Source organism: Amblyraja radiata, chromosome 4, assembly GCF_010909765.2.
Source record: "Amblyraja radiata isolate CabotCenter1 chromosome 4, sAmbRad1.1.pri, whole genome shotgun sequence".
Classification (NCBI taxonomy): domain Eukaryota; kingdom Metazoa; phylum Chordata; class Chondrichthyes; order Rajiformes; family Rajidae; genus Amblyraja; species Amblyraja radiata.
In genome coordinates this window covers 60,682,038-60,706,587 of record NC_045959.1, presented here as the reverse complement: position 1 = coordinate 60,706,587, position 24,550 = coordinate 60,682,038, and the positions used below count along the sequence as shown (strand labels likewise).

Sequence of the window (24,550 nt, the reverse complement as noted above, 5' to 3'; positions counted from 1 at the left end):
TAGCTTCATGAATACAAACAACATATCAAAAATTAGCACATTGCCCATCATAGTGAGATCAACAGGTTTATGTTATGGGCCTGTCCCACGTCAGCGACTCTTTAAGCGGCTGCCAGGGACGAGTTTAAATGAAATTCACCTACGACAAAACCTACGACAACCAATGACAGCAAAAATTGTCACCACTGTTGCCGAAAAAAATTCCACATGTTGAAAATTTTGCGGCTCTCGCCTGTAGTCGCCCAAAAAACTCGCGTAAGTGGGACAGGCCCATTATTCTACATTAAAGGCTGCATTGCATGATCACACTTTTTACAACATCAAAGGAAGCCTTTGATTTGGCCCATAGAGTCTCTGCTGCTGTTGTAAAAAGACCTTTTCCCCTGCTTATTTCCTGTAACCTATTCTTTCCCACGTGCCTCTATTGACGTAGAGTGACAAAAAATATGACCAACATGTCGCCTCAAATAGAGTTTGCTAATTTAATGTGACTTTTTTTACTAATCAAAATTAGGAACCCACCACATTTTCCTTCGACCGAAGCACCCCAAGCTTTCCAAACCGAACATGAAATGGAGAACACTGGTAAGTGCCATCTTGTTGTTGCACCACAATGACATCTATACATCCCGAGAGCGTTGCAGGATTTAACCCCCTGTACAGTTCTTTGACTGTTATCAGCCATTGTCCAACATAGTTCATGGTTTGCGACTGGAAGGGAAGCACAAAGACAGTGTTAAAACACCCGTTGCAGGGTCATTATACACTTAATTTAATTTTATGCACAATATTTTTCCAATTTCAATGCAAAGCTCTAATCACATCACCAATATAAAATGATAGATAGTTCAAGTTCAATTTATTGTCACATGCACCAATTGGTGCAGTGAGATTTGAGTTACCATACAGCCATACGAATTTAAAAAAAGAACACAATACACGATAGAATTTAACATGAACATCCCCACACGTTCAATCAACGTTCCCACTGTGAGGGAAGGTAATAAAGTTCAGATATGGGGCGGCACAGTGGTAGAGTTGCTGCCTTATAGCGCCAGAAACCGGGTTCAATCCCGACTACGGATGCTGTCTGTACGGAGTTTGTACGTTCTCTCCGTGACTGCGTGGGTACTCTGGTTTCCTCCCACATTCCAAAGGTGTAGGTTAATTGGCTTCAGCAACAATGTAAATTGTCTCTAATGTGTAGGATAATGCTAGTGTACGGGGTGATCCTTGGTTGGCTTGGACTCCGTGGCTTGGACTCCATGAGCCGAAGGACATGTTTCCGTGCTGTATCTCTACACTAAACCAGATGTTCACATTAAAAGTATTTATGTATATGAAAGAACTGCAGATGCTGGTTTAATTCAAAGGTAGACACTCAGTGGGACAGGCAGCATCTCTGGAGAGAAGGAATGAATGACATTAGGGGTCGAGACCTTTCTTCAGACTGATGTCAGGGGAATGGGCGGCACAGAGATAGAATGTAGTCGGAGACAGTAAAGGGCCTGTCCCACTTGGGCATCATTTGCGCGTCATTTACGTGACATCATTTACGCGCCACGACGCACGCGTCGTAACACACGTGTGACGCGAGCATTGAGTGCATTACGCGCACATGGCGCATGGTGACGTAGGCAGTGATGCGCGGTAGATCGCGGCGCCCCAGGATTTTGGAATTCTCAAGATCCTCGCACACCACCTGCGTGACGCGCAAATGATGCCCAAGTGGGACAGGCCCTTAAGACTGGTGGGAGAACTGGGAAGGGAATAGTTAGAGAGAGGCAAGGGCTATTTGAGGTTAGAGATGTCAATGTTCATGCCGCCGTGGTGTAAGCTACCCAAACAAAATACAGAGCCCTCTATAATGTTTGGAACAAAAGCCTATCATTTATTTATTTACCTCTGTACTACACAATTTGAGATTTGTAATATTTTAAAAAATCACATATGGTTAAAGTGCACATTGACAAATTTTATTAAAGCGTATTTTTATACATTTTGGTTTCACCATGTAGAAATCACAGCTATATATATATATATGGCTTCACAGGTGTTTGTAATTGCTCAGGTGTGTTTAATTGCCTCCTTAATGCAGGTACAAGAGAGCTCTCAGCACCTAGTCTTTCCTCCAATCTTTCCATCACCCTTGGAAACTTTTATTGCTGTTTATCAACACGAGGAATAAAGTTGTGTCAATGAAAGTCAAAGAAGCCATTATGAGACTGAGAAACAAGAATAAAACTGTTAGATACATCAGCCAAACCTTAGGCTTACTAAAATCAACTATTGGAACATCATTAAGAAGACAGAGAGCACTGGTGAGCTCACTAATGGCAAAGGGACTGGCAGGCCACAGAAGATCACAGCTGATGACAGGAGAATTCTCTCTATAATAAAGAAAAATCCCCAAACATCTGTCCGACAGATCAGGCACACTCTTCAGGAGTCAGGTATGGATTTGTCAATGACCACTCTCCGCCGAAGACTTCGTTAACAGAAATACGAAGCTACACTGCAAGATGCAAACCACTGTTTTTCAACTATTTGCTCCAATGCTACCAATAATTAAATGAATAGAATATAAATTACTGTAGAAATACAAAGTACTTGTGCTATAACGCCAGGATAAACGCCCAACCAAGAAAATCAAGCCCATTGCCAAAATAGTATCTAAACTGCTTGTACACTTTTTTGCTATAGGACAATAACTACATATTCAGTAATAAGCTATCTACATGTTAACAAACACACAAGCTACATGTTTAACCAAGAAACCCAACCCCAAAGGAACATGAGAATCTAAGATGCCTTTATACAGTTAAACAATGTGACAGCAAAAACTAAGCATGTAGCTGCCAATATATCATTGGGGTTATCAAGTGGGCACCTCCCTTCATTGGTGTTTCATTGAGTTATGCCCACGACACCTCGATAAGGCTCAACCAACTACTGTATGCAATTGTAAATGAATGGCATAAAACATATTATTACAATTCTGAAAAATTATTTAAAGCTTTGTGGGGGAATTTGCCTAAAGTCAGATCTTCAGTAGACCATGTACTCACAATGCATCCTAGATAGGCCATTTCAGTACTTAATTTGGCAGAGATAATGCCAGACATTCCAGCACAAAGGTGCACACTAATTTACAGGGAATCCCCTTCTGCTGCTCAATTTAATGCCTCATATAGTCTCGCTGCTAGTCTCTGGATTCCAATCAATGATTCAATTCCACACATGTACCGAGGCGCAGTGGAAATTCTTAGCTTTGGCATACAATACACAGAGTATGCAAAGAGTATCTGGCACCGACAAAGTTGCAAAAGTACTGATTAGAGTTCCAACGGTCCCTCTTTGTTCTTGGCACCCCCACCCACCACCCCGCCAGGTCCCTCTGTTCTTGCCCCCACCCCCCCCCCACCCCTCTTCCACGGGCCCCTCTTTGTTCTCAGTTCTCCAGCCCCACCGTGCCCATCTTTGTTGCCCAACTTGCTTTTGTTGCCCAATAATCACTGAAAATACTCTCATAACCACAAAGCTGTCAATTCCCAGAACATATTCTCAAGGTCATCAAATTCAGTCTTTCCCCTTTGTTGCTAAATCTAAGAATGTTATTACCAATGCTAGAAAACAACAATTCAGCCAGAATTGTACATTTCACATACATGATATTTTGGTGAAAAAGTAGATGCAAAAAAACAAATTACCAGCTCAAGATACTCTACATGGGGTTCACCCTTTAATGCCACGTTTAGGGCTGATGACGTCAAGTATGTCTAGCCTCTTGTCATGGTAACAGTTCAAAAACAATCTAAATTTAAAAAAAGCATTCAAATGCTTATTGTTTTTATCCTAAATAAATGCTAATTTTTGAAAACCTGGCACAGTCCAACCTATACAACATACTCACACTCACCGCTACAGCTGCGTTGAATTATATCTTTTTTCTTAGTGCCAGTCACTGAAGAAGGGTCTCGACCCGAAATATCACCCATTCCTTCGCTTTATAGATGCTGCCTCACCCGCTGAGTTTCTCCAGCTTTTGTGTCACACTTCCAACTAATGCAGGTCCACCAGTAATTTTCTGGCAACTGATGGTCTGCCCCCCCCCCCCCTTTAATCTGTACAAAATCAACCCCCCTCCCCCTCAACCCCCTCCACCCCCCAGAAGTTCCTCCGAAAATGTGCACCTTTCCAGGTGAGGCAGTCGATCTCAACCTCATCGGGACTTCCACGGCCAAACAGCGGGTCGAATTTGCCCTCTACGTTCGGTGCTCTATAACTCCATTCCCATAGCCGACTGCCACGGCTAACTTTGTGGGTCGGTATCCCAACATCCCCAAGGCCGAGACTTCTGCTGGTCCGGCAAAATGGATAACACTGCCAGGCTCTTGATGGTGCCAGATAATCAGTGGTGACCCTGCACTCAACTCCATCAACCAGGTGAGCATGGTCTACTACACTGCTGTAGATCCTGCACGGTACTACAGTGCACAAGTAATACCAAAGTATTTATGTAGCCATTTAAGCAACCAACCCACCACCACAAGCAACAACACCCAAAGACAGTATTGAATTCAAAATTATCTTTTTTTTTTATAAATGTTAATATTTTTCCATTGGGCTTAAAGCCAAACTACAACTAACGCGGTTAATTGTGGAGGAAAATTAATTTAAGGATAAAAAAACGTAAAAGTCACCCTTTTTGCTTGTAGCAGAAGAAAACATGGTGAAAAGTTAAAGCAACATGGACCAAAATGACGAATTGCACATAACATACTTCTATACTGAGCGCACAGTGACTGGATTTGAACTCACGCCAACACAGCTGAATGTGGCATCAGGCAGCTCTGATAAAATTGATGTCAAAGGGACATCAGAGGTAAACACTCCAAAGGCTGGAGTCACAACGTTCACAAAGAAAGATGGTTGTGGGTCTATCATCACAGCACTGCAGGGACTTCCTCTGCTGCTCTGTCACGAGGTCAGTAAGAAAGTTATTTGCTAATATTGAATTTAATTTCCAACCTACACATTCAGGCAAGTACAGATAAATGTCAAGTAACATTGGCACGGCAGCGCAGCGGTAGAGTTGCTGCCGAACAGCGTCAGGGACCCAGGTTTGATCCCGACTATAGGTGTTGTCTACAGAGCTTGTACGTTCTCCCTGTGAGCTGCGTGGTACATTCTATGGGTGCTCCGGTTTCCTCCCACTCTGCAAAGATGTACAGGTTTGTAGGTTAAATGGCTATGGTCAAATAATAAAATTCTAAACCGTTCGTAGTGTGTAGGGTAGTGTTAGTGTACGGGGAACACTGATTGTCGCGGACTCGGTGGGCCGAAGGGCCTGTTTACGCACTGTGTTTGAAAACTACATTAAATTGATTCTATTGGTCTGGCCTGCTCATTGGAGATGACTACATATAGTGCATCTATGTTGGGCACAATATATCTCTAAACTAAACCATCATGCTGCAGAAGTTTCAGGCAATGACACACCATTGCCAACATGAAGGTTTAATCATCTTGTTTCAGTAACAGGAAACTCAACTAGTCCAGCTAAATACATTTGTTAACTACAATAGTGCGACTAGACAGAGGCTGTAATGGGTGACCTGCATAATCTGCGTGACCTGTGTAATGCGGCGCTGCCTTGCAGCTGCGGCTCGTCTGCAGTCCGTTTTGTCTTTTTTTCTTCTTTTTTTCTTTTTGTCCCATTTCAGTTTATTTTGGTTTGTTGTGTTGTGTATGTGGTGGGGGGGGGGGGGAGAAGCTTGTCTTCCTTCGGGGGGGAATGCGATCTTTCTTGTTGTATCCCCCCGTCTCCGTCTGTGCTGAGGCCTAATGGCAGAGCTGGCGGCCTCCAACGGGGACCGACCTCAAGGCTCCGGAGGCAGAGCCAGCACTTACTTACCATCGTGAAGCTGGCCGACTTCAGGGCTATGGAGGCGTTCCGGCGGCTGCGACCCAACCGGGGCTGTGGCGGCTTTCCGGCTGCGGCGACCCGATATCAGAGCCTCGTAGGCTCGACCGCGGGCCCAGTGGACGATAGCGTCGGGAGCTCGCAGGTCACAGGTTGGTGACCTGTTTTTCCGGGGCTCCCGCAACAACAGCTTCGTCCGCTGAACTGGAGGGCGGCAGCTTCGACCGCCCCAGGCTGCGGAGTTTGAAACGGCCCATTTGCGGAGCTCGGATTCAGTCGCGGGACTTCCTTACCATCACCCGGTGGGGTCACAACATCGGAGGCCTGGATCGCCTCTGGGAGAGGGAGAGCAAGGAGTTAAGAGACAAGGACTTTGGAACTTTTGCCTTCCATCACAGTGAGGTGCCTGGTGGACTCACTGTGGTGGATGTTAAACTGTGTTGAGTGTGTGTTTTGTTATTTTATTCTATGTTATGACTGCAAGGTTAAACCATTTTGTTGTACTGTAAATGTTCAATGACAATAAAGTTGAATCTAATCTAATCTCTCAATACCCCTAAAGCATTTCCACCATCTGCACGGCACAGATCAGGAATTTAGCCAGGGGGTGGTGAATCTGTGGAATTCATCGCGCAGACAGCTGTGGGGCCAAGACATTGAGTATTTTTAAGGCAGAGATTGATGGGATATTGATTAAAAAGGGTGTTAAAAGGTTACGTGGAGAAGGCAGGAGACTAGGGTTTGGAGGAAAAGATAGATAAGCCATGATTGAAAGGCAGAGTAGTCTCGGGCTGAATGGCCTAATTATAGCTCCTATGTCCAGTTTTGGTCACTTTGCTATAGGCAAGATGTTGTCAAGCTGGAAAAAGTGTAGAAAGGATTTACAAGGATGTTGCCCGGACTCGAGGGCCTGAGCTATAGGGAGAGGTTAAGCAGGCTGGGACTTTATTGGACCACAGGAGGACAATCTTATAGAGGTGCACAAAATTACAAGGGGAATAGATAGAGTAAGTGCACAGCATTTTTTGCTCAGAGTAGGGGAAATCGAGAACAAGAGGATGTAGGTTTAAAGTGATGAGGGAAAGATTTAATAGGAACCCGAGGGGTAATGTTTTTTGTACAAAGGGTGGTGGGTATATGGAACAAGCTGTCAGAGGTAGTTGTAGCTGGTACTATCATAATATTTAAGAGACAATTGGAGAGGTACATGGATAGGACAGACTTAGAGGGATATGGTCCAGGTGTGGGCAGGTGGGACTAATGTAGATGGGGCATATTGGACGGCGTCACTTTGAACTGATGGTGTCAAGCTTGGGCCGAACGTCTTGTTTCTATTTTGTATGACACTATGCCTTATGGAACATTCTTCACTTGTCTGGATGAATACAGCTCCCACATTACCTGGGAAGCTTGACACCATTATAGCTGAGTCTCACGTTGCGAGTTGACACAAGAGGTACCCCGAGTTAAAACTTGTGGTAATAACGTACGATTAACGTACGGAACTCGTGGACGCAATTTGAGACTCGTGGCGCTATAGGCAGGCACTCGTGAAACTTGTCAACTCTTGCAAAAAATCAAACATGTTTAAAATTTTCCACGAGTCAATTTTACTCTTGTGGTTAAGAATTGAAACATTTTAACTCGTTGTAAGAACGTAGTGGCCCGTGCGCTTACCTTAGTGTATCGTGAGTCTACCGTGGGAACTCTTTAACTCAGCGGGCAGGCAGCAGCAGATTGTGGCTCCCTTCAGTTTCCCAGCGACAATCACCTGCCATAACGCGAGAGAGATCATGCACTGTTGTAGGTCTCCTTTGCACGTCGGTGTTTCTGTCTTTCTCCACTCATTGTTGGCCCTATCTGTCACCACCCCCACCTACACCCCTCTGCTTCCCGGCCATGTGTGTGACCCCTTCCCTCCCCAGCTCCCCGCCCATTGCACCGGCGCGGGGGCTTTGCACTGTCTTCACGTCGGCGATGCCAGCAGGTCAGTGCCAGTTGCCGACGTGAAGACAGTGCAAAGCCCCCGCGGGTTAGGTGAGCAGGAGAGTGGGATTGTTTGCAGTTACAGAGGGAGGGGGCAAGGGCGGTACAGTTCCAAGTCTCAGCTCCTGTCCAGGGGGGTGGCCGGAGACATCAGGACCAACGGGACACCGACCCCCAGGCCCACAGCAAGCACGGAGAACCCAGAGACCCACAGCCAACAGCAACTCCAGCCCAGCCCCGCTCCAACTCCAGAGGAACTCGCTCCCCGATGGGCCGCTACGGCAATAAGTGGCAGTTCGCCCACAGCCCGAGATGAGGGGGCACCTAACCCACCCATCCCCCCCTCCCCCTTTCCCTCCCAACTCCAGTCCCGTCCCGACCCCCTGGGTAACTGAAGGGAGCGACTGCCTCGGGGGGACTGGCATTGACCTGCTGGCATCGACGACGTGAAGACAGTGCAAAGCCCCCGCGCCAGTGCAATGGGCGGGGAGCTGGAGAGGGGAGGGAAGGGGTCACACACATGGCCGGGAAGCAGAGGGGTGTAGGTGGGGGTGGTGACAGACAGGGCCAAGAATGAGATGGAGAAAGACAGAAACACGGACGTGCAAAGGAGACCTACAATAGTGCATGATCTCTCTCGCGTTATGGCAGGTGATTGTCGCCTGCCCGCTGTTTCTGCTTCTAGTATTTTTATTTTTTATAGAAAGCGAGAAAAAGAGAGGGTAGAAAGTTACAAATAAAAAAGAAAACAAAAAAAAAACACAACAGAAAAACAAGGGAGGTGGAATGGGTTACCTGTGATACATCAATGGAGATAGGTTCGTAGGTTATAAAGTATAGAGTATAGTTTTTCATCTGTTCCTGAGTTCAAGTTTCAGCTGGGTCCTCGTGCTGTGCCAGTCTATCCCTTCAGATAGTTAATGAATGGAGCCCAAATTTTATGGAAAAGATCTTGTTTGTCCATTAAGACAAGTCTAATTCTTTCTAAGTATAGGGTCTCCGACATTTCCGTAATCCACATTTTGATTGTGGGGGTTGTAGGGCCTTTCCAAAATTTTAATATTAATTTTTTTTCCGGTTATTATACTGTAATTGAGGAAGTTTCTTTGGTTTGTTGTGAGTGTTAAGCTTTGTTCTGATATTCCAAGTATTATTAATTTTGTGTCTGGGTCCAGTTTTGCATTAATAACTTTTGAAGTTATTTCAAAAATATCTGTCCAGAAATGTTTAAGTTTTATACAGTTTGCAAAAGTATGTGTTAAATTAGCCTCTAAATGTAGACATTTATCACAAATAGGAGAGATTTGTGGGAAGATTCTATTTAGTTTTATTTTAGAGAAGTGTAGTCTATGTAAGACCTTGAATTGTATTAAAATATGTCTGGCATTTAATGAACATTGATGTATTTGTTGTAGCCTGCCCGCTCCAGAGGAACTCGCTCCCCGATGGGCCGCTTCGGCAATAAGTGGCAGTTCGCCCACAGCCCGAGATGAGGGGGCACCTAACCCACCCATCCCCCCCCTCCCCCTTTCCCTCCCAACTCCAGTCCCGTCCCGACCCCCTGGGTAACTGAAGGGAGCGACTGCCTCGGGGGGACTGGCATTGACCTGCTGGCATCGGCGATGTGAAGACAGTGCAAAGCCCCCGCGCCGGTGCAATGGGCGGGGAGCTGGAGAGGGGAGGGAAGGGGTCACACACATGGCCGGGAAGCAGAGGGGTGTAGGTGGGGGTGGTGACAGATAGGGCCAACAATGAGTGGAGAAAGACAGAAACACGGACGTGCAAAGGAGACCTACAACAGTGCATGATCTCTCTCGCGTTATGGCAGGTGATTGTCGCCTGCCCGCTGTTTCTGACGCTAAAACCTTGGGATCGTTGCCCTTCGTGTTGGCGTGGAGGTGGAGGGGGGTATTGTGTTGTTTGGTCGCCCCCTGCTATCCCAGGGACAGGGACACAGCGGCTTTTGAGATTGGTGGGCAATCACTTCCAAAGTGTCTGCCCACACAGTCAGTACACCTCTCCTACACTTGTCTCCCGCACTAAGATCATCCCGCAGAGAATGATCCCAGCCTAACCCAAGAGCCATGTCACCCCAGACAGATTAATGACGCCCCCCACCCACCCCAACCCAACCTCTCTCCACCTAAACTCACACCAAAGCAGCTCAGGAGGCGAACCTGGAGCTCCGTCTCACAACAATCTGATGTGCATATCCGTCCACATTCAAAGATTTAATCTCCCGTCTCCCCGCAGTGTGTAGACATGGCAATAAATTCAATTAATACATATCAAACCTGTGTGTTTCAAACAAATCATAAGTATAACTGCTCTGGCACTGGATGGTGCGCATTTTCCCTTTGTAGGTCACATCAATAGATGCGGCCGCGCTGAATTCTATCTTTAAAACAAAGCCGCAGGATGGAGAGGTCTTCTTTAACACTGTTGCTTATTAAAACATAACACTGTTGCTTATTAAAACAAACCTTCAATCAGGATTGGCTCAAGAGTAACTCGGGAGACGAACTTGGAACATCGCAGAAATGACAAGTAAACGGCAAACTTGGCCTACCCGTGGGAACTCGGTTAAACTCTTGATCATACACTTGCAATCTCGTACACAACCACGAGTCTTTCACTCGAGGTACCTCTTGTGTCAACTCGCAACGTGAGACTCAGCATTTAGTTCAAACCAACCTGCATGGCTACAGATCATCCACATACATTTCTTCTATCATCTGCACACAGTAGCTGCATGGAGAACCTTTTACAAAATGCAGTGCAGTTACTCAATTGCCTTTTGATAGAGTTCATGGGTTTGTGAGGTGCCAGGGCCCGAAATTTGCGGTTGCCCGGGTGCCAATGACCACCCAAAGTGCCACCGGGCAACCTAAACGCCGAGTCATTTTGCCCGGCTGGGAAATGCAGATACTGGTTTACACCGAAGATATACACAAAAAACTGGAGTAACTCAGCGGGTCAGGCAGCATCTCTGGAGAAAAGGAACGTGACGTTTTATGTGGGCGACGACTGTCGTGCGGGGCAAAGATACCATGTGCGGGGTGATGAAGAGTCGGAACGAACGACGGGCCCCGCACAGCAGCGACAGCGGCTCCATCTACTCCTCCTCCTCCTGCTGCACCCCGCCCGCCCTGATAGCGGCCGCTGCTTGCAAATCCGCTAACGGCGAAAACCGCTTTCAAAACAAACCCTCTCGCACGCCGAGGCCGGGAGGAGGGAGGGCGGGGAAGGCCTCCTTCCGCAGTCTGAAGCAGCTGCACCGCTCGGCCCCGCACCTTCCTGTTGGCTGGTGGGGGGGGGGGGGGGGGGGGGGGAGGCGGTGGTGAGGAGATTCCAACCGCCTCCCCTTTCGGCGGCACTTGGCGGTGGACAGGGACGACCAAGGCAGCAGGGTGATGGTGTCCGAGGAGCGCTGACCTTCATTCCTCCCCATCTCGCCCCCTCTCTCTCTCTCTCGTACGCCCCCCTCCACCTCTCTTAACCTGGGACCCCCCCATCCCGCACTGATCCCCATTCCCGCCTCTATTCAGTCCTCATTGACATCCCCTGTGCTCCCCTCCCCATCTACCCTCCCCCCCCCAATCTATTCATCCTGCGCTGATCACCCTATCCATCCTGTACTGACACCCCTTCCCATCCATCCTACACTGCTCCACCCATTCATCCTGCACTGGTCCCCCAATTCATCCTGTACTAACACCCCTTCCCATCCATCCTACACTGCTCCACCCATTCATCCTGCACTGCTCCCCCCCCCATTCATCCTGTACTGAACCCCCCCCCCTCCATTTATCCTGCACCATACCCCCAGCCATCCTGTACTGATCTCTCCATTCATCTTTTACTGACATCCCATTCATCCTGTACTGAACCCCCTCATTCATCTTTTACTGAACCCCCCATCCATCCTATACTGACCCCCCCATTCAAGAAGAATGGGGGGGGGGGGGGGGACATTCTGAAGAAGGGTTTGGACCCAAAACGTTGCCCATTTCCTTTGCTCCATAGATGCTGCCTCACCCGCTGAGTTTCTCCAGCATTTTTGTCTACCCAATTCATCCTGTACTGATCTCCCCCATCCATCCTGTACTGATCTCCCCCATCCATCCTGTACTGATCCCCCCATTCAACACCACTGACATCCCCGTGCTCTCCCCCACAATTTTACATACTCCAACCAACACGTACTAATTCACCTGCCTCAATCCATCCATTCCGCACCGATTGCCTTCACAAACCCCCCCCCCCCCGCCATCTATCCACCCCACACTGATGCCCCCCCCCCCCCCCCCGACCCTATTGTGCTGGAAATGTCTTCAGAGCGAACATTTACTATATTTAATAACGGAATGCAATCAAATTTTAATTCCCAATGTTATTATTTGTTTTAATCCATATAGATAGATTAATTAAATTGTGAACACGTGAAACATTAAAACCGCAGTGTTCGATTGTCACTGCTACCGTTGACACGTTATTACAGAATTCATTTTAATGGCAAATCAATGCTCTTAATATGGAGTATCAGTACTGTAGTTATCTAATGAGCAACATTCACAACTATACGTTGGATTTATCCAGTTTTGCTTCTACAGTCGGTCATATACACCACAAATTTGATCTGGAGATATTTCAGTTGAAATTTTAAGGTTAATTCTGGTGGGAATGATGGAAACAGCGTTTATCAATAATTTTTTTTATTTTTTTATTTAATGTGGCGTGTACGAACTGGGTATCTTCATTGCTGTTCACAGCACATTCATCTAATCTGAACGTCCGGTAATTTGACACCTTTAAACATATTACCAAAAAAACATTTGCTACAGTTATGTCCTTTGGCCATCTCTTCTCAGTTAGTGTAATATTTAACCTGTTAGGTGCGTATAGTCGGTTTTAACACCTATTATCATAAAATGCCTTTAGAAATTTCCATGCAACCTGTATATTTTGTTGTGGATAAATTATGTGGGAAGCGAGAGTGTTTCTGTGCCAATAGCAATAACGACCCATGCTATGGCCATGTCATGGTAATTTTCGGTCCTTCATAGAAAACATGCTTGCATCAATCTGTAGTGTGCATGGTTAAGCATACATGTTACCATGGTCCAGGATTTATTGACACAGGTTGATCATACGCTGAATAATCCAACCATTTTTGTTTGGAAGTGGAAAGAACTAATAGAAATTACATTAATTGCAATGTGTAAAAAGAGTTAAGTTACTGTATTATAATTTTGCTGCATGTCATTGTGGTACAGTGGCTTGCAAAAGTTTTCATACCCCTTGAACTTTTCCACATTTTGTCACGTTACAACCACAAATGTAAATGTATTTTATTGGGATTTTATGTGATAGACCAACACAAAGTGGTGCATAATTGTGAAGTGGAAGGAAAATGATACATGGTTTTCAAATTTTTTTACAAATGATAAACTGAAAAGTGTGGCGTGCAAAAGTATTCAGCCCCCCTGAGTCAATACTTTGTAGAACCACCTTTTGCTGCAATTACAGCTGCAAGTCTTTTGGGGTATGTCTCTACCAGCTTTGCACATCTAGAGACTGATATTTTTGCCCATTCTTCTTTGCAAAATAGCTCAAGCTCAGTCAGATTGGATGGAGAGCGTCTGTGAACAGCAATTTTCAAGTCTTGCCAGAGATCCTCAATTGTGTTTAGGTCTGGACTTTGACTGGGCCATTCTAACACATGAATATGCTTTGATCTAAACCATTCCATTGTAGCTCTGGCTGTATGTTTAGGGTCGTTGTCCTGCTGGAAGGTGAACCTCCGCCCCAGTCTCAAGTCTTTTGCAGACTCTAACAGGTTTTCTTCCAAGATTGCCCCGTATTTGGCTCCATCCATCTTCCCATCAACTCTGACCAGCTTCCCTGTCCCTGCTGAAGAAAAGCATCCCCACAGCATGATGCTGCCACCACCATGTTTCACAGTGGGGATGGTGTGTTCAGGGTGATGTGCAGTGTTAGTTTTCCGCCACACATAGCGTTTTGCATTTAGGCCAAAAACTTCAATTTTGGTCTCATCTGACCAGAGCACCTTCCTCCACATGTTTGCTGTGTCCCCCACATGGCTTGTGGCAAACTGCAAACGGGACTTCTTATGGCTTTTTTTTTTTTTCAACAATGGCTTTCTTCTTGCCACTCTTCCATAAAGGCCCGATTTGTGGAGTGCACGACTAATAGTTGTCCTGTGGACAGATTCTCCCGCCTGAGCTGTGGATCTCTGCAGCTCCTCCAGAGTTACCATGGGCCTCTTGGCTGCTTCTCTGATCAATGCTCACCTTGCCCGGCCTGTCAGTTTAGGTGGACGGCCATGTCTTGGTAGGTTTGCAGTTGTGCCATACTCTTTCCATTTTCGGATGATGGATTGAACAGTGCTCCGTGAGATGTTCAAAGCTTGGGATATTTTACTTCTCCACAACTTTATCCCTGACCTGTCTGGTGTGTTCCTTGGGCTTCATGATGCTGTTTGTTCACTAATGTTCTCTAACAAACCTCTGAGGCCTTCACAGAACAGCTGTATTTATACTGAGATTAGATTACACACAAGTGGACTCTATTTACTAATTAGGTGACTTCTGAAGGCAATTGGTTGCACTGGATTTTATTTAGGGGTATCAGAGTAAAGGGGGCTGAATACTTTTGCACGCCACACTTTTCAGTTTTTTATTTGTAAAACCATGTATAATTTTCTTTCCACTTCACAATTATGCGCCACTTTGTGTTGGTCTATCACATAAAATCCCAATAAAATATATTTACGTTTGTGGTTGTATAACGTGACAAAATGTGGAAAAGTTCAAGGGGTATGAAAACTTTTGCAAGCCACTGTATATACATGTCTTGATTGGCGAAAATGTTGAGTTTGTGACTTTATTTGAAGAAGAAATTATATGTGAATGCTTCATTGAGCATAATTCTGACTGGTAACTACACACTTCGGCCGAGCACATTATCGCACGCGTCATGCAAATAGTCTTAAATGACCACCTAAACTGTCATTTGGCAACCTAAAAAGCTGCCTAGGTTGCCTGGCTAGAAACAGGGGAAAAAAAGTTAAGTGAGAGCCCTGGGTGCTATCACAAGAATGACAAAACATTCAGCACACAAGAACGCCATCAGCTGCAAGTTCACATCCAAATGCTTCGTCACCCTGACCACGAATGGTCGTTTTTAAAACAAAACTCCATTGACAGTTTACCATTTCAAGCACTGCTCGGCTTCAGGTACTTTCCAATAGAAAGGAAAACAAACATATGCACATTTACCCTTGTATTTCAAACACCCATTGCATTCATGCACACGAGGTACTGGGAAAAAAATCCAAACACCTGACATAGAAATAAGACCCGAAACAAGTTCACCAAATAAATGATGCCATTTATAGGTATGTCTATCAAACAGTCAAGTACCTTATTTCCTGTTCAAAACAGAACTGTGATAGAATTTCAGACTAACTTTCCTCTCAGATTTTTTAAGTGTAACAAATAATTTGTGCATTTGATTACGCATTGCTTCAGCATTATGACTAACTGTAATGCTCACTGTGGAAAGATTTACAATCAAAAGGGATTATTTTGTCAGAGGTTTCTACTGGCTGAATGCAAACCCCCAACATTCATACATGTCATCACAAACCACACTGCACTCGATCTATAACGGTTATCCTTGCCATACTGTTTGCGAGCAATTTTCACCAGTTTGCAACTGTTATCATCTCATGAAAGGAGTTTAAAGCCTTGGTAATGTCAATATTTTAGAACTTAACATACACGCAAGTCAAAAGCCAATGATTAATATTTTCTTTAGTCAAAACCCAGTAATAGACTTCCACATGCTGTTTGGCAAACTCTTACATTTCACAATGCTGCTTCTTTCTAGTGAGCAAGCCAAACACATCCAGAACAATAATATCGTTAAGGTGGAAAGAGTGCAAAAAAGAAGTGCACAAGGATGTTGCCAAGACCCAAGGGCCTTAGCTACAGAGAGGGTTTGGGTAGGTTAGGACTTTATTCCTTGGAGTACAGGAGGCTAATGGGCCTGTCCCACTAAGGTGATTTTTCAGGCGACTGTCAAGTCGCCAGCAGTCACCTGAAAAACTGGCAACTGGAACGGCGACTGTCAAAGTGGAACACACACCGCTTCCTTCACCAGCCTGCTATGCAGGCGGGGGACAGGGCTAGTGGGGGGAGCGCTGTCTGAGTGAAATTCACACGGTGCAAAGCCAATGTGATACAGACACACACCATGATGAACAGGAAGGTTGGCGCGGTAATTAAGACGGTGAAAGCACAATGTACGGGAATGGTCACATATGTCCTTTAAAAGAGGGGGAGGGGAAGAGGTGGGGGAAGATGGGGGAGAAGGAGTGGAGACAACTTTTAAGAAGCCAGAGATACACGGCTGTGAAGCTCGGCGGAGATTTAACATTACCGGTCGGTTCTCCTTGGTTCTGAAAACTACTGCTTACATTTTTTTTCCCAATGAGCCAATTAAATTCACCAGACAGCACCGACTACAACCTACGAGAACCTTCGACCTCCTGGCAACCCACTAGGACCTCCTGGAGATCCGCCTACGGCACGAGAATTCTCGCTACTCTCCATGGCGGCTTCATTCTGGTCGCCGCTAATTTTTCAACGTTGAAAAATTTGCAGCGACCATAATGAGGCCGCGACTAGTTCCCAGAATGCGGGAACTCCTCACGATCATCAAGTCAAGTTCAAGTTCAAGTGAGTTTATTGTCATGTGTCCCTGTATAGGACAATGAAATTCTTGCTTTGCTTAAGCACACAGAAAATAGTAGGCATTTACTACAAAACAGATAAATGTGTCCATATACCATGATATAAATATATACACACACATGAATAAATAAACTGATAGTGCAAATAACAGAAAGTGGTTGCTAATAATCAGAGTTTTGTCCGAGCCAGGTTTAATAGCCTGAAAACTACTGCTTAATCATGAAGGCGACTACCCAGCAACCACCTGTGAACATGTGGTGACCATGTGGCATATGTCTCCTGCAGTCACCTAAAAGGTCACCTTATGGGGCTGGCCCATAAGAAGTGCAAAAATCATGAGGGGAATAGATAGGATGAATGCACACTTTTACCCAAAGCAGGGGAATCAAGAACCAGAGGACAGGTTTAAGGTGAGATGGGAAAAATTCCATCAGAGCGCAAATTTTAGAGGTGTATAAAATCATGAGGGGAATAGATATGATGAATTCACAGGGATTTTTACCCAATGTAGGGGAATTAAAAATCAGAGAACATAAGGTGAGAGCGGCACGATTTAATAGGAACCTGAGGGGCAACTTTTTCACGCAGAGGGTGGTGGGTATATGGAATGAGCTGCCAGAGAATGTAGTTGAGGCAGGTACTATAACAATATGTAAAAGACAGTTGGACAGGTACATAGGTAGGAAAGATTTAGAGGGATGTGGGCCAAATGCAGGCAGGAGTAGTGCAGTCAGAGCATCTTGGTCAAACTGGAAAAGTTGGGCCAATGATTGTGTTTGTGTATCTCATTTGTTAGATCTGAAAACATGAGAATTCAGTTTCCAGAAAAACTCTCCACAATGCTGGCACACCGAGCTTTTACAGCACTCCAGTTTTATTTAAAAGCACAGCATGAGCTCCATTATGGATTATGATCATTAACAGTGTTTGCCAATTCAACATTAGGGAGAATCACTTTGTTTAAAACATGCGAAAGACAAAAATAATTATGCTAAATCCACTTTCTAACGGCCAATTTCTATAATTGCCCCAGGCACTGCTTTTGATAAACTTCAGTATTGGTGCAAGCTTCTCACAGGAACAGAAAATCACATTTCATAAGGAAGGTTTCACTTCTCATCACTCAATGGCAAAAGTCAAATAACCCTAAATTAATGGTAAATGAACACTGAACAATAAAATACTACTGTGCAATATCAAAACGGCTAGATGTTGATTAAGTTGCTTTGTTACATTTAGGAGAAACATTCTTTGAAACAGGCAACAATGTTTTAAATCCTTTTAATTTGTGTTCAATATACAATGTAACATATACAGTGTTGTTTAAGTTCCGGTCACATAATGGCATGAAGGCACTGATTCTGGTGGATAAAGGGCTATGTTTGCATCACAATTAACCAAAGCTACCCAAAATCTTTGACAACAAAGAAAAATGCCAAGTGGAAGGAGGTTGATTCTATCACAAGTTACCAAACTGTTTAACTAAGCAAGCAATGGATTAAACATCTCTCGATAGCCAAAATGAGACACAAACCGACTCAATTCCAACAATCAATCCACATGTACATTTCATAAAGGCAAGCTATAAACATCAGAGCTCACTGATGTTTATTAATGACAGGTTGTTAAGTAAACTGCCCTATTGGGAGCAACAAAGATAAATAACCGCAGTCTATTGAATAAAACCCAATGTAAACAAATAGGAATTAACAAGGGACAGTTTATCTTGGTGTTTGGTTTCAATTTCATATTCATGAAGGTATTGTACCTTTCAGGGAACCTTCAATGATATTCGTATTCGGAGAAGTGATTTATCTGTTATTTTTGACAAGGGGACGGAGAATGTGACTGAAGTACAGATGTCAAGATTAAAAATTTTAATGCAAGCAGAATTTCTGTTAATGTTCACTGATAATGTCATTGATTCCTTGTTAGGGTAAAAACAGAGCACTGGGATAAATTTTGCTCAGCAGTTAACAATGGGAGAAACCACTTATATCTTTTTTTTGTTTAATCACCCACGGGACTGTAACAAAAGGTGCATTGTCACACCACTGATATTTACCATTCACGATTACAAAGTCTCTCAAACATCACGTGAGCAAGATAAAACAGTGGTTGTAAGCACGTACGTTTTCAAGAGAGGGTTAGATATCACTCTTAGGGCTTAGGGAATCAAGGGATATGGGGAAAATGCCAGAACGGGGTACTGATTTTGGATGATCAGCCATGATCAAATTGATTGGCTCGATGGGCCGAATGGCCTACTCCTGCACCTATTTTCAATGTCTCTATGTTAGAAGGCACAGGATCTTTAAGCTTAACTCAAACTGGAGAATGTTTGTTTCGTTTTAGTTTTAACGATACAGCATGGAAACAGGCCCGAGTCCACACCGACCAGAGATCCCTGCATGCTAACACTATCCTACAGACACCAGGGACTATTTGCAATGATTCCAAGCCAATTAAACAAAAAATCTGTGCATCTTTCGAGTGTGAGAGGAAACCAGAAATCCCAGAGAAAATGCACACAGGTCACAAGGAGAACACACAAACTCTGTACAGACAAGCACCCACAGTCAGGAACGGAACCGGGTCTCTGGCACTGTAAGGCATCAACTCTACCGCTACGCCACTGTTCCACCACATAATTGTTCCTTGTATGTGAATGAACATAGGTTGCTTCTTGAAGCAGTAATGAAAGGAAGAGACAGACTTTGCGTTCTAACCACTCTCTGCACTCCTGCGGAAAGATTTTGGGTGCAGTCAGGGGAAGGGAAAAGAGTTAGTTTAGCCTGAGTGAATCTTGAATTTATAGGCCTTAATAATGATGCCTCTTTATCTATGGCAAGAGTTGCAACCTAGAAGAATGAAATGTCATTTGTATAAATGCCAACTTTTTGATCGATCAACACCACTCTAACCAACAGCACAGTCTACAGCCAATCTCCCAGGCAGGGAAAAGCACCAGGAGAAGCAGTATGCCAATAATGGGCATACACATCAGTGCACTCACCCGTTAAGACCAATGTGCGCATTCAATTATCAGCGTCACAACGGACTATTTCTTCAATAATAAATCATTCTAAAAATAATATCTCACCAACCATACATCGTTTGGGGCCAGGTTTGAATGTTGAAGGAAGATAAATTTAAATATCATCCTACTGCATGATGGCACAAGAAACTGCAAATGCTGGAATCTGAAACCAAAAACAATGTGCTGGAAGAACTCAACAAGTCAAGCAGCATTTGAGGAAGTGAAAAGTGCAAGTTGAGACTTTTACTTTCGGTTTGAGGCCTTGCATCAGTACAAAGCGGGAAGACAAAAGATTGCCAGTATATAGCGTAAGCGGCTGGGGAAAAAGAGACAGAGGTCAGTAGGTCATATAGGGAATGGAAAGGGAAGTTGATGATGGGAAGATAGAACCAGGTAGGGGGAAGGTGGTAGAGTCAATTATTGTAAGAAGAAAACTAGGTGGACAGGAAAGGGTGGGAGAAGTTCCCACGGTTTTGTGTGGGGGGAAGGAAACAACAGCGTGTTACCTAAAATTGGAAAATCAAGGTTCACAACATTGGGTTGTAAAGGTCATAAGTGATAGGATTAGAATAAGGCCATTTGGCCCATCGTCTACTCCACCATTCAATCATGGCAGAATTATCTCTCCCTCCAAACCCCATTCTCCTGCCTTCTCCCCATAAACCCTGACACCTGTACTACTCAAGAATCTATCTATCTCTAACCTTAACAAATTTGCAGATGACACAAAGCTGGGTGGCACAAAACTGTGAGGAGGATGCTATGAGGATGCAGGGTGACTTGGACAAGTTGGGTGAGTGGGCAGATGCAGTTTAATGTGGATAAATGTGAGGTTTTCCACTTTAGTGGCAAAAGCAGGAAGGCAGATTATTATCTGAATGGTGTCAAGTTGGGAAAAGGGGAGTTACAACAAGATCTGGGGGTCCTTGTTCATCAGTCACAGCAGGCAGTGAAGAAAGCAAATGGCATGTTGGCCTTCATATCAAGAGGAGTTGAGTATAGGAGCAAAGAGGTCCTTCTGCAGTTGTACAAGGCCTTAGTGAGACCACACCTGGAATATTGTGTGCCGTTTTGGTCTCCAAATTTGAGGATGGACATTCTTGCTATTGAAGGAGTGCAGTGTAGGTACACGAGGTTAATTCCTGGGATGGAGGGACTGTCATATGTTGATAGAATGAAGCGCTGGCTTGTATACTCTGGAATTTAGAAGGATGAGAGAGGATCTTATTGAAACATATAAGATCATTAAGGGTTGGGACACCCTAGAGGCAGGAAACATGTTCCCGATGTTGGGGGAGTCCAGAACCAGGGGCCACAGTTTAAGAATAAGGGAAAAGCCATTTAGAATGGAGATGAGGAAAAAACATTTCACACAGAGGGTTGTGAATCTGTGGAATTCTCTGCCTCAGAAGGCACCGGAGGCCAAGTCTCTGGATGCTTTCAAAAGAGTGTTAGATAGAGCTCTTAAAGATAGCGGAGTCAGGGGATATGGCGAGAAGGCAGGAATGGGGTACTGATTGTGGATGATCAGCCATGATCATATTGAATGGCGGTGCTGGCTCGAAGGGCTGAATGGCCTACTCCTGCACCTATTGTCTATCCATGTAGAAAATAGGATATTGTTCCTCCAATTTGCAAAGGGCATGCTCACAGCAATGGAGAGCAGAGGGTGAAGGTGGATCTTGATACAAAACATCGATGCTGCCTGACCTGCCAAGTTACTTCAGCGCTTTGTGTCCTTTTGAGGATAGACAGGTCTATTTGGAAGCAAGGAGAGTTAAAATGACCAACAAGTCACATACACATTTAGAGGGGCAAAGACAAAACTGAACAAAGCTGGCAAAGTCAACAGTTGATAGACAAATTTCTGGAGTAAAAGCTGTGGGTCAGGAATAGGTGATGTTTCATGTTGGAACCCATCTTCAGACTGGTCTTCAAAAAGTCAACAGTATTCCACTCAAAACCTTTCTTCAAAGATTCTTGAGAACCAACTCAAGAAGAACGTCAGTGTCAATCAGATGCCAGCTGAGAATAATACATTACACATTTGTCACTCTGCCCTTATCTTGTTTTAAAGAGCTCCGGAAAGCCACTTGCGAAAAGCCACTACTACTTCATCTCGCAATAGGCTACAATAAACTTGCAAATTATTGTGAAACTTATCTCCAGTGAGGTGGTTTCCTGATCACTCCCTAAAGTACACCAGTTACATTCCAAAGTCAGATTAGACATAATCAGCTTCTGACTGATCTATTTATGCAGTTATTCCCTCATTAAATCAGCGCACACGCACCTGAAATTAAGTGGGAAGGATTTTATTTATAAAAATCTCTTTAATATTGAATCTGAAAGAATATGATGCCACATTTATAAGAATCAGTTTTCCATTGCCTGTGGCATCATGGCAGCAATCAAGATCTCATGTGCCTTTTGAAAATCACCTTGCATTAGAAAGGACCATGTGCAGCAAGTGTTTATTAGATGTGTATCAGCCAATTACAGTAGCATCAAGCTGTTCCACCTGACTTGAGGCAGTGTCTCATTGATACCCATGACTTTATAGCTACACTCAGTTCCAATGCCATCTTTAAATTCACTGACAATACAACTGTTGTTGGACAAATAGCGGATAAAGGGAGTCAGAGTACAGGAGAGGGAGGCGACTAATCTAGTTGAGTGGTGCCAGGACTACATTCATGCTCTCAACGTTTATAAGACCAAACTGCCGATTCCCAACTTCAGGATTGGAAAGTCAAAGGACCATTCACCTTCCTTCATTTGTGGGACAGCCGCAAGCCGACAGATTCAAGTTCCTAGGCATGACCTGTCCTGAGCCCAGCACATTAATGCAATTGCAAAGAAAGCTCATCAACACCTCTACTTCCTTAGATGTTTGAGGAGATTCGGCATGTCTAATTATTGATCTTCCACAGGTGTACAGCGGAGAGCATACAGACTTGTGGCCGCACGGCTTGGTTGAGAACGGAGGTGGTGGCAGAAAGTGGACATTGTCCAGTCCACAGATATTGACCTCCCTTATCATCGAAGGGAACTAGAGGAAGCGCTGCCTGAAAGAGGCAGCTAATACCATCAGTAACTCATACAACCCTGGCCACACTCTCTTCTCACTGCTACCACTGGGAAGGTGGTGGAGGAGCCGAAGAACCATTAATGATACATTGTTGTCACATGTAGCTAGGTACAGTGAAACTCCCTGTTTTTGCATACAATCATGCAACAGACCTCACCTAGGCAGTACACAAAGAGTCACCACATTTCTGCTGCTGACAAAAACATTACCTGCAAGTTCAAGAATAGCTTCTTCCCATTAACCACTGGGCTCATGAATAGCCCTGCACAACCCTAACCATAACCCTCCCTCAGCAACGAACAAGTCAGGTATAGCTCTCAGACCTAAAGGAATCGTGGGATATGGGGAGAAAGCAGGAACGGGGTATTGATTTAGATGATCAGCCATGATCATATTGAATGGCAGTGCTGGCTCGAAGGGCCGAATGGCCTACTCCTGCACCTATTTTCTATGTTTCTATTATGGACTTTGTACTGTTAAGATTGTACTATGTATTTTGGCTTGCACCATCATTGTCTGGTTTACCCGGAACTGATAATTTATTCTATATCAGTTGTATTATTGCATTTAATGTACCCCTGAGCTGCAGTAAGTAAAGAATGTCATTGTTCAATGTTTAGTTTAATTTAAAGATACAGCACGGAAACACACACTTACGGCCCTCCACACTAACCAGCCATCCGCGAATATTAACACTACCCATACCCACCAGGGACAGTTTTTACATTCACCAAGCCAATTAACCTACATACGTGTACGTCTTTTTACTGTGGGAGGAAACCAAAGATCTCGGTGAAAACCCACGCTGGTCACGGGGAGAACGTACAAACTCCGTGCAGACCGATCCCGTAGTCAGGATCGAACCCGGGTCTCTGGCACTGCATTCGCTGTAAGGCAGCAACTCTACTGCTGCGCCACCGTGCCGCCCAGTGCCTGGTGCATATGACAATGAAACACTCTTGGCTTGCTTGATGAGATCCCGTTATTGCGCACTTTCTAGATGGACGAAGGGCTGCATCTGCAGTTCCTTGTTTCTAAAGGGCTTTGCAAATTGTGCAGTTGATAATCTGATCTCTAGAAACTGCCATGTTATTTACACTTTAACCTCATTTGGGTCTAATGGGGGGCAAAAAAATCGAATATTCAGATACATGCTACAATGCTCAAATAACAGTAAAAAAAACTACAGAGCTCAAATCAACACCATTTTAAGAATTAACACGTTAACTTGATATTGGTAGTCAATTTTAGATATATTTTCATGCTTCATTTTCAATTAGATCGACAGCCATTCACCATTACGTTTGGCTCCAATGTAGAAGCAAGCTTATCACGATTAGCTACAAGAGGCAAATCAAAACCACAAATGAGCAGGAAGCTACAAGTCACAGGTTAACGCTCATTGTTGCTGCCGTACTTCAAAAATACCTCTGCAATCGTCAGTTGCAAGTTGAACAGTCGGCAGTAAATCCTGGGTAGGCACAAAATGCTGGAGTAACTCATCGGGACAGGCAGCATCTCTGGAGAGAAGGAATGGGTGACGTTTCGGGTCGAGACCCTTCTTCAGACAGGGTCTCGATCCGAAACATCACCCGTTCCTTCTCTCGAGATGCTGCCTGTCCCGCTCGGTTACTCCAGCATTTTGTGTCTACCTTCGCTTTAAACCAGCATCTGCAGTTCTTTCCTACACGGCACTAAATCTTGATTAAGATACTATCCTTGCCTTA

General features: G+C 44.6%; 1 protein-coding gene across 5 annotated transcripts in view; it reads right to left on the bottom strand.

Annotated features, from left to right (window-relative positions):
* The window catches only part of lpin2 (lipin 2), a 122,014-nt gene that overhangs the window by 66,206 nt on the left and 31,258 nt on the right, over nucleotides 1-24,550 (bottom strand). For all 5 annotated transcript variants that reach the window (XM_033019602.1, XM_033019598.1, XM_033019600.1 and 2 more), the window contains exon 2: nucleotides 523-711. In XM_033019602.1, coding sequence (XP_032875493.1) covers nucleotides 523-702 — 180 coding nt within the window. In that variant the 5' untranslated portion in view covers nucleotides 703-711. The remainder of the gene's footprint in view (nucleotides 1-522; nucleotides 712-24,550) is intronic.